Source organism: Pinus tabuliformis, chromosome 3_2 (assembly GCF_031772625.1).
Source record: "Pinus tabuliformis cultivar Carrire ecotype Pingquan chromosome 3_2, CPIR1, whole genome shotgun sequence".
NCBI classification, from domain to species: Eukaryota; Viridiplantae; Streptophyta; class Pinopsida; order Pinales; family Pinaceae; genus Pinus; species Pinus tabuliformis.
In genome coordinates, this window is record NC_142302.1 from 398,875,730 (window position 1) to 398,893,164 (window position 17,435).

The 17,435-nt window shown below is 36.4% G+C and overlaps 1 protein-coding gene across 1 annotated transcript; it reads right to left on the reverse strand.

Moving 5' to 3' along the window:
• Positions 1 to 10,969: 10,969 nt before the first annotated feature.
• On the reverse strand, positions 10,970 to 16,096 carry LOC149181078 (uncharacterized). Its single transcript, XM_089416431.1, has 3 exons — positions 13,354 to 16,096; positions 11,402 to 11,826; positions 10,970 to 11,255 (listed from the first exon to the last, which is right to left on the reverse strand). The coding sequence occupies exons 1-2, from the start codon at positions 15,893 to 15,895 to the stop codon at positions 11,411 to 11,413; spliced, it is 2,958 nt and encodes a 985-aa protein (XP_089272557.1). The 5' UTR covers positions 15,896 to 16,096; the 3' UTR covers positions 10,970 to 11,255; positions 11,402 to 11,410.
• Between the last annotated feature and the right edge of the window lie 1,339 nt (positions 16,097 to 17,435).

Genomic DNA, 17,435 nt, shown 5'->3' on the forward strand with positions numbered 1-17,435 from the left:
AGGTTTGCATAGCTATCTTCGACATACAATTCTTATGTTCAATCCCACGAATCTTGATGAGGTCTGTGTTCAAGCTACACACCTCAAAGCAAGAGGGAAAAATGTTCAAGAGGAATTCAATCCAAAATGGTGACAAAGGGAAGAAATGAAAAGGAAAGCAGAAGAAAAATTCTTCTGTTAAGAAAGAAGGGGAGAAACTCATGTGCAAGAATTGTTCTAGAGACGGCCATGACAAAGCGCATTGTTGGAAGCTTCATATAGAATTACGACCAGAGAAATCTAACAATAAAGGGAAACAAATGACAAATGTTGTTGTACAACAAGACTTGGGCTCTGACTCAGGTGATGAAGCAAAGATTTCAGCCACAATCACTAAAGGAAAGCAAGCAAAGAGGAAGTTGTGGCAAGTACCAACGCAGAAAATAACTCCAATAAAAATTCAAATGAGGAAAACAGAATTGAGTTGTTCCATATCCAAGTTATTTCCAAACACACCAAAATCGATACGTTGTTTGAGAGTGGATCTTAGGAAAATTTAATTTCTAGAAACTTGGTCAAGAAATTGAATCTAGAAATCGTGCCTCATCATAACCATATCTGTTGGGTTGGATAACCAAGGATGAAAATCTTTAGGTCACAAGGAAATGTGTTTTTAGGTTTGCAATTATTGCCAATTCGTTGATGAAGTCGAATTAGATGTAGTGCAGCTGGATATTTCTGGAATTGTGTTGGGAAGGTTGTATCTGTATGACAGGAAAACTGTTTTCCATAGATTTAAGAACAAATATCATTTGTTCAAAGATGGAGTGGAGTATATTTAGAGAGCCCAACATAGGAAGCTTAATTTGTCTTTGTCAAGAGCATGCCAAATGAAACAATTGGTCAATTTCAGCAAGAGTCTCGTGCTCCTTATGATGAAGCACAAGAATGACAGGAAGAATGAATCCTTTGCAGGCTATGACATGAAGTTGAAAGTTGAATTGGTTGATGTGGTTAATCAATATGGAGACATGTTTCAAGAACCAAAGGAATTTCCACCAAAAAGGAGAATTCAGCATGCAATTTAGCTACAACAAGACTATCCAGTCCCAAACATTGGTATGTATCGAATGTCAATTCTGGAAAGTTTAGAAATTAAGAAACGAGTCTAGGAATTGTTAGATAAAGGTGTAATTCGTCGCTCTACTTCGCCATGTGGTTCACCAATTGTTTTGGTACCCAAGAAATATGGAACGTGGTGCATGTGTGTATATTATCGAGCTTTGAATAAAATTACCATAAAGAATCAATACCCACTGCCCATAATAGATGATTTGCTAGACCAGTTGAAGAATGAAAAATATTTCACTAAATTAGACTTGAGAAGTGGATATCATCAAGATAGAATAATTGAGGAGGATATTTGGAAGAATGCTTTTAAAGCCAAACAGGGATTGTTTGAGTGGTTGGTTGTGCCTTTTGGTCTTTGAAATGCTCCGGCTACATTTATGAGAGTTATGAATGATGTTTAAAGATCCTTTCTTGATGAGTTTTTAATTGTCTATTTAGATGATATTTTGATATTCAACAAATCACGAGAAGAGCATGTCAAGCATGTGAGGAAAATGTTGGATGTCTTGAGAAAAGAACAGTTATTTCTGAAGATGTCTAAATGTGAACTCAGGAAAACTTCCTTAGTGTATTTGGGCCATATAGTTGGAGGAGGTGAAATGAAGATTCAACCCTCTAAAGTTTCGGTCATTGTGAATTGGCCAATACCCAAATCAGTCACAGAAGTAAGGTATTAGGTCCCTATAATACTAGTGATTCCCCCATTACTATTTTCCTTGTATCCCTTATTACTATTGTTGTGCCCCTATTGTCCACATATTGTTATTACTGTGCCCCATAGAATCCATCTATTGTTATTTTTGTGCCTTTACATTATTATTGTTAGGTCAGCTTAGTTATATTGTGACCCCTTAGGCTCATATATATAGAAAGGAGATTTTGTCATTTGAATCATCTAAGAATTGTTCATTTGTGTAATGTAAAGGAGGTTTCTTCCTCAAAGAGGCTTATTTCTAAGGTGTTGATCTATCTTTTATATCTTTTTGTGAGCTGGTTTCATAACATTCGGTATCAAAGCTTTGGATTCTAGGGTTTCGCTGTTCCAAACAGGTCATCGTGGAATTTTCTTTATATTTTGTTTTGCGACCTTTCAGAAGCTAAAAAAAAAAATCATTTTAGCCGAAATTGTTCTGAACTTCAGGTCCAAATTGTAGAGCTTGTCTCGCTATATTAGCGGAGATATGGGCTAAGGAAGGTAGGGTTTTTGCAGACTCTCAAATTACATTCTAAACAGGTGACCTAGGGAAAGTTGTCATAACTTTTGTTTTGAGCATCAGATTGCAATTTCGTAAGGAGTTACAGAAAGAAGATGGACTATAGTTTTATGTGCATCAACTTTAGGTACTAAGGTCGAAATAGGGACACGTGGCACGCCATACAAGTTTGGTCTACTGAACTAGTCTATCATTGGGTCACCTGGGAGATTCGGCATAACTCTTCCTTGGAGAATCCAATCTTGATCAGAAATGCAGAGTTAGAAAGAGGACTCAAAGGGCTACTATAGGACAAGATTTCAGATATTCAAGATCCGCAGTTACAGAGATACAACAGATTCAATATTGAGCTTTTACAAAGTGAAAAAAAGGTGTGTAGTTTTTTAATTTTGCATAAGATTGGTTTGAAAAATTAGTTTGAAGGAATTCAAAGGGAATAGCGAAGAATTATTAGCATTAATTTGCCTCGAAGAATTAAAATGGAAACATCTAGTAAGTAACCTGAAAGCTCTATCATGACTCATGAAGAAGAGGAAGAAATGCAACATGATATATCAAAATTACAAGAGCAGGTACAACAAATTTCACTCTCACTAAAGGTAAATGAAGCCAAGATGAATGGCGTGGAAGCTAATATGAATGACTTGCAAGTTAAGATGAATGGCGTGGAAGCTAAGATGAATGGCATGGACGCTATTATGAAAGCTAAGATGAATGCATGGACGCTAAGATGAATGGCATAGACGATAAGATGGAAGAATTGAAGATAAATTTGAATAAGTTGCTACAAGAAATGGTCACTAATGGTGAAAGGGTAGTAAAGGAAACTCATGATGAGAACAAAATAAATGTTAATCATGATTTCATAGACTCTAATGTTGGATTGAAAACCCACCATGTTCCAAAAATCAATATGAGGATGTTTGATGGCAAGGACCCCGGAACATGGATACTACAGAAGGAGCAGTTTTTCGATCTCCATATTGTGCAAAACACACAAAAGGTACATATTGCAACTTTATATTTGGAACCAAATCAGTTTGTATGGTATCGATGGCTTTGCTCTCGTAAACAAATTGTCACTTGGGCAATTTTTACGGAAGAAATGATAACACATTATGAGGATACAAAAAGCAACACCTTTTTTAGCCAATTGATAAATCTCAAACAAAAGGGTTCAATGATGGAGCACATTGAGGACTTCAAAAAATTGAACATAAGGGTAAAATATATTCCAGAGGAGCATAGGATTGATGTGTTCATAGGGACTTTAAAGGATAATATCCAACATGAGGTTTGCCTTTGGGAACCTGATTCATTGGAGAAGGCATTCAGGTTAGCAAGAAAAATGGAAAGCAAAATATGGCAACTAGGAATCCTAGCACTCGCAACTATAAAGATGGAAGTGTTGTTGCCCCTAGCCTTCCACAACCTACAAGGTTGACACCACAACAATTGGTAGAAAAAAGAGCAAAAGGTCTTTGTCATAAGTATGCTGAGAAAAAATTATTCTGCATAGATTGTGAAGAGGAGGAAGAAAAGGAACAAGAAATATCAAAAGAAGAGGATATACTCCAGGAACAAACCATAGATAAAGAAGAAATGAATCTAACCATATCTTGTAATGAATTGGTTTGAATTACCACTTCTCAAACTATCAAGATAAAAGTACATATCAAGAAGAAAAAGGTAATAGCGTTGATTGATTCAGGAAGTACCCATAATTTTATTCATTGTAAGATAGCAAAGGAATTGAATTGCTTCCTATATCTAGCACCAAAGTGTCAAGTGATGGTTGCAAGTGGAGGAACCATAAATTGCTATGGAAAGTGCCATAATATCAAGCTATCCATGGGAGAATATGTATTGAATAGCCTAATGCTTTCCATTCCAATGGGTGGTGTTGATGTTGTACTAGGAGTCCAATGGCTACAATCCTTGGGTACAATAGCTTTTAATTTTCAAGAACTTTTGTGAAATTTTCTACGGAAGGAAAGGAAGTTGAATTAAGGGGTATTGCAAGGAAACCGGGAAATATAATCAGCTCTAACGGTATGACAAAGCTTCTAAAGATGGAACAACGAGGTGTAATTTCACAATTATGTTCGCTAGAGGTTCCCACATCAAAATCATCTATTTCTCCATATCTCCAAAAAGTTTTGGACAATCATTCCAAGGTATTTGAGATTCCCAAAGGTCTCCCACCTATTTGTGATCATGATCATGTTATTCATTTGATTCCAGGAAGTGTTCCACCAAACATCAGGTCGTACAGATATCCCTATGCCCAAAAGAGTGAAATTAAACGTATGGTTGCAGAAATGTTAGAGGCTGGTATAATTCAACCTAGTCAAAGTTCTTTCTGTGCTCCAGTAGTATTGGTGCACAAGAAGGATGGATCATGGTGCATGTGTCCGGATTATAGGGAGCTCAACAAGCTCACTATTAAAAATAAATTTCCCATTCTTGTCATTGATGAATTATTGGATGAATTGCATGGATCAATTTACTTCACCAAGTTGGATCTTCGTTCAAGATATCATAAAATCAGAATGAAGACTAAAGACATTCTGAAAACAGCATTTAGAACTCATGAGGGTCATTATGAATTTTTGGTCATGCCTTTTGGCCTTACCAATGCACCTTCTACATTTAAAGGTTTGATGAATTCCATTTTCAAACCCTTCCTTAGAAAATTTGTGTTAGTATTTTTTGATGATATACTAATCTACAACAAGTCTTGGAAGGATCATGTTGAACATGTTGACAGGGTGCTCAAACTATTGGAGGAGAAACAATTATATGCAAAAAGCTCCAAATGTTTCTTTGGAGTACAAGAGGTGGAATATCTGGGTCATATTGTATCTCAAGAAGGTGTTAAGGTAGACCCTAGCAAAATTGAAGCCATTAAGGAATGGAAAATCTCCACATCCATAAAGCATCTGTGAGGATTTCTGGGGTTGACAGGGTATTATTGCAAGTTTGTTAAGAATTATGAGAGAATAACAGTACCTCTAACAACATTATTGAAGAAAGATGCATTTTCATGGACTCCAGAAGCAAGAAAATAATTTTGTACTGAGACAAGAAAACAATTTTGGGAAAACTGAGATAGTAAAAAAATGTTTGGAAGGATATCTTCATTGCTTTATATTTGATAAATAGACACAATGGGTCAAATGGTTGCCTCTGGCTGAATGGTGGTATAACACTTCCTTCCATACTGCAGCAAAAATGACCCCATTTATGGCACTTTATGGATATCATCCACCATCCATCACATCATATTTAAGAGAAAATTCTAAGTTTCAAGCAGTGGAACATCACATCGAGCATCAACAGCAAGTTCTCCAACTCTTAAAGGATAACCTCATGTTGGCGCAGAATAGAATGAAACAACAGCAAATCAACATCGCAATGAAAGAATTTTTGATGTAGGTGACTAGGTATTCTACGGCTACAACCATATAAACAAATGTCCCTCAAGCAAGCTAAGAAGGATATAAATTATCACCAAAGTATTATGGTCCATACAAGATGTTGCAAAAGATTGGTACTATGGCATACAAATTGGAGCTTCCTACAACTTCTCGAGTGCACCCAGTTTTCCATGTTTTATGTTTAAAGAAGGTTATAGGCGACAAGCTCCCAATTCAAACAATATTACTAGAACTTGATGAGGAAGGAAAAATTATATTGGAACCAGAAGCAGTCACAGAAACAAGAACTCGATAGCTACAAAATCGATCAATTTTAGAATATCTCATCAAGTGGAAGAACTTATCCACTGAAGATTCCACATGGGAGGATGAGAATTTTATACAGAAGCATCCAAACTACTCAAGTGTTGAGGACAATAATTTTTTGAAGGAGATGGGCATGTTAGGTCCTTATTATACTAGTGATTCCCCCATTACTATTGTCGTTGCATCCCTGATTATTATTGTTGTGTCCCTATTGTCCCCTTATTGTTATTATTGTGCCCCATAGAATCCCTCTATTGTTATTTTTGTGGCTTTATATTATTATTGTTAGTTCGTTTTGGTTATATTGTGACCCCTTAGACTCCTATATATAGAAAGGAGGTTTTGTCATTTGAATCATCGAAGAATTGTTCATTTGTGTAATGTATAGGAGGTTGCCCCCTCGAAGAGGCTTACTTATAATGTGTTGATCTATCTTTTCTATCTTTTTGTGACCTGGTTTCATAACATAAGGAGATTTCTAGGAGCAGCGTAGTACTAGAGGAAGTTTATTTCCAATTTCTCTTCCATAACAGCTCTACTACATGCTTTGACTAGCGTGAAGGTTGTCTTCCAGTGAGGAGGGAAACAACAAAAATAATTTGATTCTTTAAAGCAAAATATCAGCTCAGCCCCAATTTTAGCATTGTCGTATTTGAAATAATCATTTGAAATACAAACAAATGCAAGTGACTACGCCATGGGTGTAGTTCTTTTACAACATGGTAAGCCCATTTCATTTCATTTTGAGATTTTTAATCGTGTTAAATTAACTATCCTACATATGATAAAGAGCTTTACGCATTGGTGCAAAGTGTGAAGAAATGGAAGAATTACTTGATGGGTAAAGAAACCATTATTCACATCGATCATTAACCTTTGAAATATCAACAATCTCAAACAAAATTGCAGCAATCAAGGCACTTTCATTGGATGGGATATTTACAACAATTCCACTTGGTAATTAAGTACAAGAAAGGTATTTATAATAGATTTGTTGATATTCTTTCTAGACTGGCTGTTAATGTAGCCATTTTACTCAAGAATAATTCTATTTTGCGTGAAATTTATGTTGAACAATATGCAAATGATGTTGACTTTCAAGAGGTATATTCAAACTTGAGTCAAGGCCACCAAGTTGAGGAATTAGACTACCATGTACATGATAATCTATTGTATCATTTGGGAAAACTTTGTGTTCCACGGGAAGAGAGAGTAAATGTCATAAGGGAAGCACACACTTCTCTTATTGTTGGACATTTCAGTGTAAGTAAAATAGTGGCAAATATTCAGAGGTATTTTTACTCGCCTCGAATGCTTGAAAGTGTGTCACATTTTATCAGATATTGTTCAATGTGTGCAAATAGTAAACCTAGCAATAGGAAACTACGATTGTACATACCACTTCTAGTACCTTCACGTCTATGGGAAAGTGTTTCTATGGATTTTGTTGGAGGTCTTCCTTTATCATGAAAAGGTCATGATTATTTTTATGTAGTTGTGGATAGGTTCAACAAAATGTGCATATTAATGTCTTGTAAAAACAAATTACAGCTGAACAAACAACTCAGCTTTTCTTTCAAAATGTATGGATTCATTTTGGATTACATACTTCTATTGTAACTGATCATGATTCCCAATCTGTTGGAAATTTTTGGTCAAGTTTATGGAACTTAATGGACACCCAGTTGAAGAAAAGTACAGCCTTTCATTCGCAAATAGATGGTCAAACTAAAGTGGTTAACAGGACAATTATTCATTTGCTAAGAGGATATTGCAGCAAACATCCTAAGTTGTGGGATGAACAGTTACATTATATTCATCATGCTTACAACCGAGCAAAACACTCTTCTACTCTAACTTCACCCTTTAAGGCATCTCTTGGTTATTTTCCTAAATCGCCTTTGGATTTCATCTTTGAGAAATATGTAGCTATAGATGGACATAGCGACATAGATAGAGCAAACAAATTCATTAAGAAAGTTCAGTTGATTCACCAAACAGTTCAAGAACAACTAGAAAAGAGTCAAGGCAAGTATAAGGAAAGACATGGTAAGTATCGTGTGGATCATTAGTTTCAAGTAGGTGATGAAGTTTGGCTTTACATTAGCAAGGAAAGGCTTCAAAGTGAAGGTAAAAAGTTGAAAGCAATCCGTTATGGTCCATTTAAAATTCTAGAAAAGATTGGTAATGATGCTTTTAAGCTAGATTTGCCTTCATATATGTAGATTTATTCTGTTGTTAATGGTGAAAATTTGAGATTATATGAGCCTCCTTTGATTGAATATCAAGGAGAGAGTGTACAGATTTCATCAATTGAATATTTTTCTCCAAAATTTCTTGATGAGATTCAGCAAGACACCGTACTTAACAAAAGAACGAGGTCATCAAAGAGGGGAAATTTTGATTATCTTCGAGTGGGTCTCAAAGGTACAAATCCATCAAAGGAAAAATGGATTGAATAGGGTAAGGTGAGGGAGCAATACCCTCATATATTCAATAACTGGATATAATCTTTTGGGGTCGAAAAGGCTTCTAGTGGGGAGGAGTAATCAGGTGTTCAAGTTTATGCTCAAAAATCAAAGTGCATAATTTTGTCAAATTTACCTTTAGATCAAAGAGCTTGTCATTTTGAACCCAACAATGTGAATGGAACTCAAATCCGAGTTTATATGCAGAAGTTAGAGCAAGTCAAATTTTAGGTTTGAGTTGGACACGTGGGAGGATTGGATGACATGGTAAAGGTCCAAGCAAATGGGGAAGCGCCAAGTGGCAGGTTGTCATTGGGTCTCGCATGTTGCATATCCGGGAAAACAAAGGACACAGGTTAAGAATCGGCTCCGACACAAATAGGTTGTGATGTGATCTAATCGCAATCGCATATCGCAGGTTAAAGGTATTACTGAAAATCGGCCCTCGGCAGGTTGGGTTGCAATTTGTGATAATCACAATCGCATATTGAACCAAAACCCCTGTGATATTTATGTTACCCCCAGTACTCCACTGATTGTGAAAGGTCCCTGGACGCAATATGTTATACACTATATTTCATAGTCAGGCGGGTCTGCTGATATCACAGTTGTATGGACTTTAATATCTACCGAGCGAAAATGTCGATTGTGATTTTGGATGAGGCTCGGGACCCGATATTTTATGGACTAGGTTTGATAATCTCGATGGGTCCATAGTGGTATGGGTTTTGGTATCGACCAATGGAAAGCACTAATTGCGATTTGCGATTGGGTTCCCAAATGCGATAATTTATATGTTAAGTTTAATACTCCTGTCGAGTCCATCGTATCACAATCGCATATCGCCCACTTAGTTCACAGTCCATAAGACCGCAGGACTCCAACAATTGTGATTTGCAATATGACTGGTAGGTTATGGTCCACGACGCAGCCAAATTCTCTCTCAGGTAGAAGATTTTGGAGCGAATTTATGAGATTATGTCGGGTTTGGAGCATTTTGTGGAACAAATAGTGGGAGAACTAGGAGAAGTCATAACTTCTTCAGTTCTTATCCAAATTGGATGCAAAAAGAGGCTAGATAGCCATTTTTTAGTATTCTAGACTCATTAAAACAGGTTGCAGAGGGATCTGAGCATTGTAAACACACTTTTGTTGTAATTTGAGCATAATAGAGAGGCCCAAGCCTTTGGAAGTTGGACCAAGGAGACGTAGCCCAAGAGGGGTGAACTTCTTTATCATGTGCTTGTTGTGTGTTGTATTTTGATGTTCTTTGTTTTTATTTTGTTGTTGTTTAACATATGTTTTATGTTAAATTGTTTTTAACATTTACATAAGAAACTCTCACGAGAATCAGTTAATTAAGCAAAAATATTAATCTTCAAGCACTTAATAAGCAAATGATAAGCATCTTGGATTTTATTCTGAATGGGAAATTAGCACAGTATTATTAATCTGGTCCATTTTAGATCAGTAACGGTCTTTCTTTGTCCTGACAAATGCTTAGAAATACACAAACCCATAAGCTTCATTGAGATAGAAAAGCGCAACAGGCCACAAAAACAAGTGGCTCACACAAGACTGAGCAAATAACGAATGAAATCGCTCTGATACCATGTTAAACACAACAATAGCAAAGACAAGAGATATGAAAGATCATCTTTGAATGCCTATATTATTCACAATGATACATATTTATACAAGTCTAATGACCCGTTGTTTCATATTCCAAGTGGTCTCTTGAACTCCCTTTGATTGTTGAGCTTCTACACCAACCCTTAGAGAATTAGATGTCCAATAATTTGTTAATAAAAAAAATATTTATATTATTTAAATTTTTTTATATTTTTAAAAATACTCTTTCAAACGATAACGTTTTACATGTATGGATATCTTGTTATTGCTATATTGTTACATGGAAAATGTATCTATTATTATTTCAAGTTGCTTTTAACATCTAGATTTATACGTTAATAAAATCAATAAGATTAATTTAATTAAATGTAATTATTTTATTTTAATTATACACTAAAAATATTATAATTAATAATCTATAATGTTTAATTTTATATTTAAAACATTTTAATGAAATATATATAATACGTTGTCTATAAAATAAAATTATATAAAAATATATTTTTTCCCAGTATCATTCATTATTACTTTAATGTCAATTAAATCTTACATTGATTTGCATGATCTTATTTTTCATTATAATTAAAAATAATTAGTTAGGAATAATGATAACCCTCAAGCAAGTAGTTGTTGATATCTGGAAACCATTTTATTTGTTGGCATCCATACAAAGAATATGAGGCTTAATATGTCCACTGAATTTGCGTTCTTTGGGCCTCAACGCAATAATACGCTGTTAATCTGCAGATAATGAAGCTTCAAGAGGAGCTCAGAATTATGGCAAACATTTTTGCATCCATCCTCTCAAAATCATGAAAAATATCTTATTTAATACTGCTTGACAGAAAAAACATATTGATTGCAATTACACTTGTGGGACGTTACATAACCCATTTTCACAATCACTAAAACTACCTTATTTGATTGAAGAAAACATATTGCAATGACACTTGCGGGACGTTACATGACCCTAACCTATTTATAGCCTGGTCTCCAACATACTGGGAATCCAGACCAAACACACTGCAATGACACTCATGGATGTTACCTGATCCTCACCTATTTAGAGCCTGGTTTCCAAAATACTGGGAATCCAGACCATTTAGCATAACAGAGAGAATAGATTAGTGAACAATAGGAGTAACTACGGGATGAAGATTGCAACTACTCAGTACTGCATGGAAAAATTGGCAGAATGTGAAAATTAATTATGACCAAAGCAGGTACGTACGTATTCAGCTTATATGCTGAGGAGATCGGGTGGCGGGCTGGAGAGTGGCTTGTTCGATTCCTTTCCATGGGCAGGCGAAACCGAAAAACTCTGCATATTGGGCTTACCCTTTGGAGAATCTGTTAGCATCTGCACTACTTCTCGCATTGTGGGTCTCTGTACACTTTGCTCTTCAACGCAGAGCAGAGCCACGAAGAAAAAATGCATGGCCTCCTCCAGAGGGAAGGTGCTGAGACGCGGATCAATAATCTTCTGAATTGCTTCTCTCTTCGAGTTGCTCGTTTTCTTCACCCACTGCACGATGTCCACGCCCTCTCCAAATTCGCTTTCGCCCACTGGTTTTCTGCCAGTAATCAGCTCAAGCAAAACCACCCCGAAGCTGTATACGTCGCTCTTCTCGTCCACTCTCAGAGTGTAAGCGTATTCTGTAAATTCAAGAATGAAAATATTAGATGAAAGGGCGGTGGCAAAAATCACAGAAAAAAATGCAGCACAGTACGAAATTTTTCCGGCTTACAAAAATAAAGCGATTAAAGCTGCAATGTCTGCTCTTACATTATTTGCTTTATGGGTGAGTGTAAACTCCAACGGATAAATGGAGGTAAAATAATCTGAAAATCATTTAAATTGGATATTGGAGTTGCTTTTCATCATCTAGCAGAGGAAATAATATATTTAACTAAAAAAGCAGCTAATAATATATTTAATAATATATTTAAATAAAAAAGCAAATAAAGAAGCAGCAGGGTAAAATTTATCATAATTTAATTGTCAAATTAGTATGGAAGATAAAATTTTTTTGGCTGATATCTGCAAAAGTAAGCTGATTCATCATTATCAAATTAGCAGTGAGGATAATTTTTATTGGCTGTTATCTGCAGAGGGAAACTGACTCATCATCATTATTCAAAGAACACCACCGCATCTAAATTATCTAATGGTGGTCTATAATGAGACATGCTTTCACTCTTACTAATACCTCTAGATCCTGAACCTTTATTCCTATTTCCCTAACCTTTATCTTATTTCCTTAATTTAAAAAAAAACAAACTTTTAGTCAAACAATTGAAATATATTTATATATATTTAAATAAAAAATGACACAAATAAAATATTTAAACGAAAGAAGTGGTGATGTTTATATATGATAAATTATGGCCTTGATTGTAGATATTGATGATGCTTATTTGATCGACTGAACACAGTCAATTGTTTGACATTATTCTGGTTCATCCAATTCCAAATTATTTCTGAAATTTCCAATCAAAATAAAAATAATTTAAATAATTTAAAGTATGCAATAAAATAAAAACATACCTTACACAATGAAAAAAACAATAATTTAAATAAATAAACTTAAATACTTTCAAATCCTTGATGTAGCTGTATTATCAAATCCTTGTGGCCAGCTACTCTAGAAGTTAGAAGCTTTATGAAAGATGCAAAGTATCCCAATGTGATTATGAAATGAATTTGAATGTGTCAATCTGCCCTAGGCCGCCATTCATTTTTCCTCTGAACAGGTTTTGTGGGGAATTGAGGAGTCGTATTATCAAATCCTTGTGGCCACCGACTCTAGAAGCTTTGGCCACCGACTCTAGAAGCTTTTATGAAAGATTCAAAGTATCCCAATGTGACTATGAAATGAATTTGAACGTATGTCAGTCTGCCCTAGGCCATCATTCATTTTTCCTCTGAACAGGTTTTGTGGGGAATTGAATTATTGCCCCGACTAGGGAGACGCACCAGTGGGGTCACGTATACGAGAATGAGTGACTTTTTCATGGAGTGTTGCCTATATCTGACCTTTTCATATGATGTCGTTAGGTATTGGGTGGGGGGCTACCTAAATTTATCAAACAAACTCTAGATTTTAACATTGCTCGGCTATTACTGGATTAAAGGAACCCAAGGATTAAGACACAAATGATAAAAATGAAACAACAGTTTACCTGGAGCAATGTAGCCATAGGATCCTGCAATGGCAGACATGCATTCAGAGGTACCAGAATCCTGCAAGAACTTGGCAAGGCCGAAATCTGCAACATGGGCTTCAAAGTTGGAGTCGAGAAGAATGTTGTTGGATTTCACGTCGCGATGAACAATCAGTGGGCAGCAATCATGGTGAAGATAGCATAACCCCTTGGCTGCCTCGAGTGCAATTTTGTATCTGGTATGCCAATGCAAATGCCCGCCTTTGTTTCCATGAAGCAGCTCGCCCAGGCTTCCATTGGGCATGTATTCATACACCAGAAGATTGGTGTCCTGATTGGAACAAAACGCCAGCAATCTAACTATGTGGCGATGGCGGATGCTGCCCAGAGTCTGGATTTCTGCAGAGAAACCATGATCATGTGAAGAGTCTTGGCTGCTGCCAATGCCCATGAGTTTCTTCACTGCAACTTCTTCCCCATTGGGCATGATGCCTCTGTACACAATTCCCGCTCCTCCTCTGCCAATCACGGTGTCCTCTTTTATGCATTCCAAGACATCATCGCCCCCAAAGTTGAGTTTCTGGAAGGCTGTCATTTTCAGGGACCCTGCGTCGCGCTCTTTCTTTAGAGCTCTGGCCTTAAGGACGGCCCCAATCGCGAAAACAAGCGAGCAGAGGAGTAGTCCCAGAGCTAAAACAAGCTTCAAAGGGGGAGAAGCCCGGCCCTTGATGTGGGCTTGTATTGGTGACCCAATTGAGCAAGGGTCCAAATGTGGTCCACATAAGTTTGGATTCCCTGTAAAAGAGCTTGCTTTGAACAAAGAAAACAGACCATTCTCTGGAACAAGGCCTGAAAGATTATTGTAAGAGAAATCTGCAGAAGACAAACTCTGCATGTTCTCAAATTCTCTTGGAATGCTCCCGTTCAGGTGATTTCTCGATAAGTTCACATAGTTCAGAATGCGCATCCTCGTGATTTCCACTGGGATGGGACCACTGAAGTCGTTCTGGCTGAGATCAAGATATGTCAGAACAGTACAGTGGCTAATCTCCTTGGGAATCATACCAGAAAATCTGTTGTTGCTGAGATCAATCTTAGAAACCTTCCCCAGTTCGCCAATCTCTAGTGGAACATTCCCTGTTAACCGATTTCCATTGAGAAGAACGTTTTGCACAGAAGTTAATTTACCTATGGATGAAGGAAGAGGCCCACTGAGCCGATTATTAGAAAGCTTCATCAACCCTAGCACAGAGGATCCATTGTTAATTGATCCCTCTGGTATGCTCCCACTGAGATAATTATTGTGCAATTCTATCATAGTCAGATTGGGCATGTAAAGCAAGCCTTGAGGAATCCAACCATTCAAATAATTTTGCCCCAAGCGGACTTTAACCAGAGAATTGCATTTGCCCAGAGAGTCGGGAATCGGGCCAAAAAATAAATTATTGAGAATAATCAATATTTGCAGCCTCCCACCTTTGCAGAGATTCGGAGGAATGGAACCAGTCAATTTATTGGAAGAAACATCCACTTCCATTAGCTTCCCACTAACGCCCAATTGCTGAGGCAGCAGACCTGTGAAATTGTTCTGCCAAAGCTGCAAAACCTCCAAATTTGGCAAATCTCCGATGAAAGATGGAATCACTCCATGCAGTCTGTTCATGAACAGATTCAGCAGCCTCAACTCTTTCAGCTCCGAGAGTTCCATGGGAATTTCACCAGAGAGATCATTATGGGACAGATCCAAGGATTTTAAGCTCACAAGGCCACCCAGTTGAGGAGGAATAGGGCCAGTAAAACCATTGATATGCAAAAACAATGTATGCAGATTTTTCAGAGCACTAAGCTCAGAAGGAATTGGGCCACTGAGATTACAGGTAGACATATCGAGAAACACAAGCTTACTCAAATTTCCCAACTCGGGAGGAATCCCACCATCAAATTCATTATAGTACCCCAAATAAAGAAAGTTCAAGTTACCCAGATTGCCAAGCTCTCTGGGTATTATTCCACCCAAACTATTTCCATGCAATCCAAGAAATTCTAAATTTGTAAGCTTCCCATACTCACCAGGAATGCTTCCTGAGAAGTAATTTCCACCGAGGTTCAGATGCTTCAGCTTCACGAGATACCTCAAATCCAGTGGCAGTGCCCCTGACAGATTGTTGTTATACACATCCAGGACCTCTAGGTTCCTCAATTTTGATATATTGGAGGGAAAGTTTCCATCAAGGAAATTATTGGAGACATTGAGCAAACGTAGGGCTGACAGACTGGTCAGTTGGCTGGGGAATGGACCTGAAATATTCATGTTTGAGAGATCTAGAGACACTACTCGGCCTATATGGTCACATTTGACACCAGTCCATAAACAATGACTACTGTCATTGGACGTGCTCCAGTCATCTAACAGGCGATCAGGATCAGCCACTGATGATTTCATTAAAATAAGCACCCTGGCATCGCCATGGAATGATGAATTTGGGAGAACAGATGATGGGCATAGAAATAGGGCAAGGAAGAAAACACAGACCTGCAAGTCAAGTTTTTGCGGCCTCATCCTGTACTCAAATCTGGGATGGCAATATCCTTATTGTAACTAAAACAGAACAGAACTCCAAGAACTATGGAACTAGGGGCAAAAAAACAGGGGCAAAAAAACAGAGGCAACTACACTACTACTCATCATCTGCCATAGGAGAAACATGTGTTAATATCGCAAGCAGACCACTTAATATATAAACAAGTACAGAGAAAACAGGACTTAATCCACTGAAAAAAGGCAACGGGCATCTTAACAAAAGAGTGAACAACAACAACATTCGACTTTTAGTCTCCCTGTCAACAGTGAATGGTCGGGGAATTTGAATACTCAATTATTTGAATGTGACTGAAATATTTACTTACCTGCCTTCAAAACATTCACACACCAGGTGGGTAATTTGCTCAATTAATCTTTTCTCTCCATTGGATGCTTCCAAGGTTCGAAAAAATCAAAAGTAAAGACAAACGGACTATCTTTACATGATGCCCTTCGTCGCCAAACCAGTCGTAATTTTGCTCTTTAGCTTTTGCTTTTTGCTTTAAATATGACCTGTTAGTGAAATTCATCTTTGCCGTAATTAGACGCAGATCCGTCACGGTCTACTACTCTTTCGGTGCGATCAGATTCCGTTTGTGGGGATTCAAACCGTGTCAGTGATGTATATTCTCCACAATGGCAATCATATCCATAGTTCTCTCTTACAGTTGATCACACTGTAAATCAATCAGTATTAGCTTTTCCATTGCAGGAGCCGGGTACGATTCTCGGGAGAGTCGTGAAGATAACGAACACCAGAAGATTGGACAGTCAGTGTGCGAATCTACGCTGGCGTTATTGTAATTCAAGGCCGGCCCAGAACAAAAATGTGGGGCTCAAAGTTTTGATTGATTTGAAATTTTATTCCATATATAAAAAAATCTAAATTAATAATTTTTTAAATAAAATTTAAATCTTTCAAATATAATATACATGGTATATATATTATATTATATTATATTTACATTATATAAATAATATATATTTAATTTTATCCTGTTAAATTATAATATTTAATTTTTTAATCTCATATGACGTGTACGAAAAAGAATTACATTAATTCTTATTTAAAAGGATAAAGATTAAATAATCATTATTTGAAAAAGGTAAAGATTAGATTAAATTGTTTTTTTAAGGGTAACGATTGAAAGGTTTATATTAATTATTTGAACAAGTAATATTCAAACACTGTGAATACCAGTCGCAGGATTGCACTTTTAATAATATGTTATTTTAGAATATTTAACTAATGAATTTGTAATTAATATTTATAATTATAATTAGTATTCTTAATTTAAAAATTAATTTAATTATATTTTAGTAATATGTTTAATATAATCAAAACAATAAAGAGAGAAGAAAGTAGGTTATTTTGTTGAATATTTAGTTATACATCAAAACACATTATTATTTAAAACTTGAATAAGAAAATCATGTAGATTGGAAATTTAATTATGCTTTAGAAATTTATTACAAGGTGAGCCATGTATGTTTAGAAATTTCATGCACTCATAAAAAA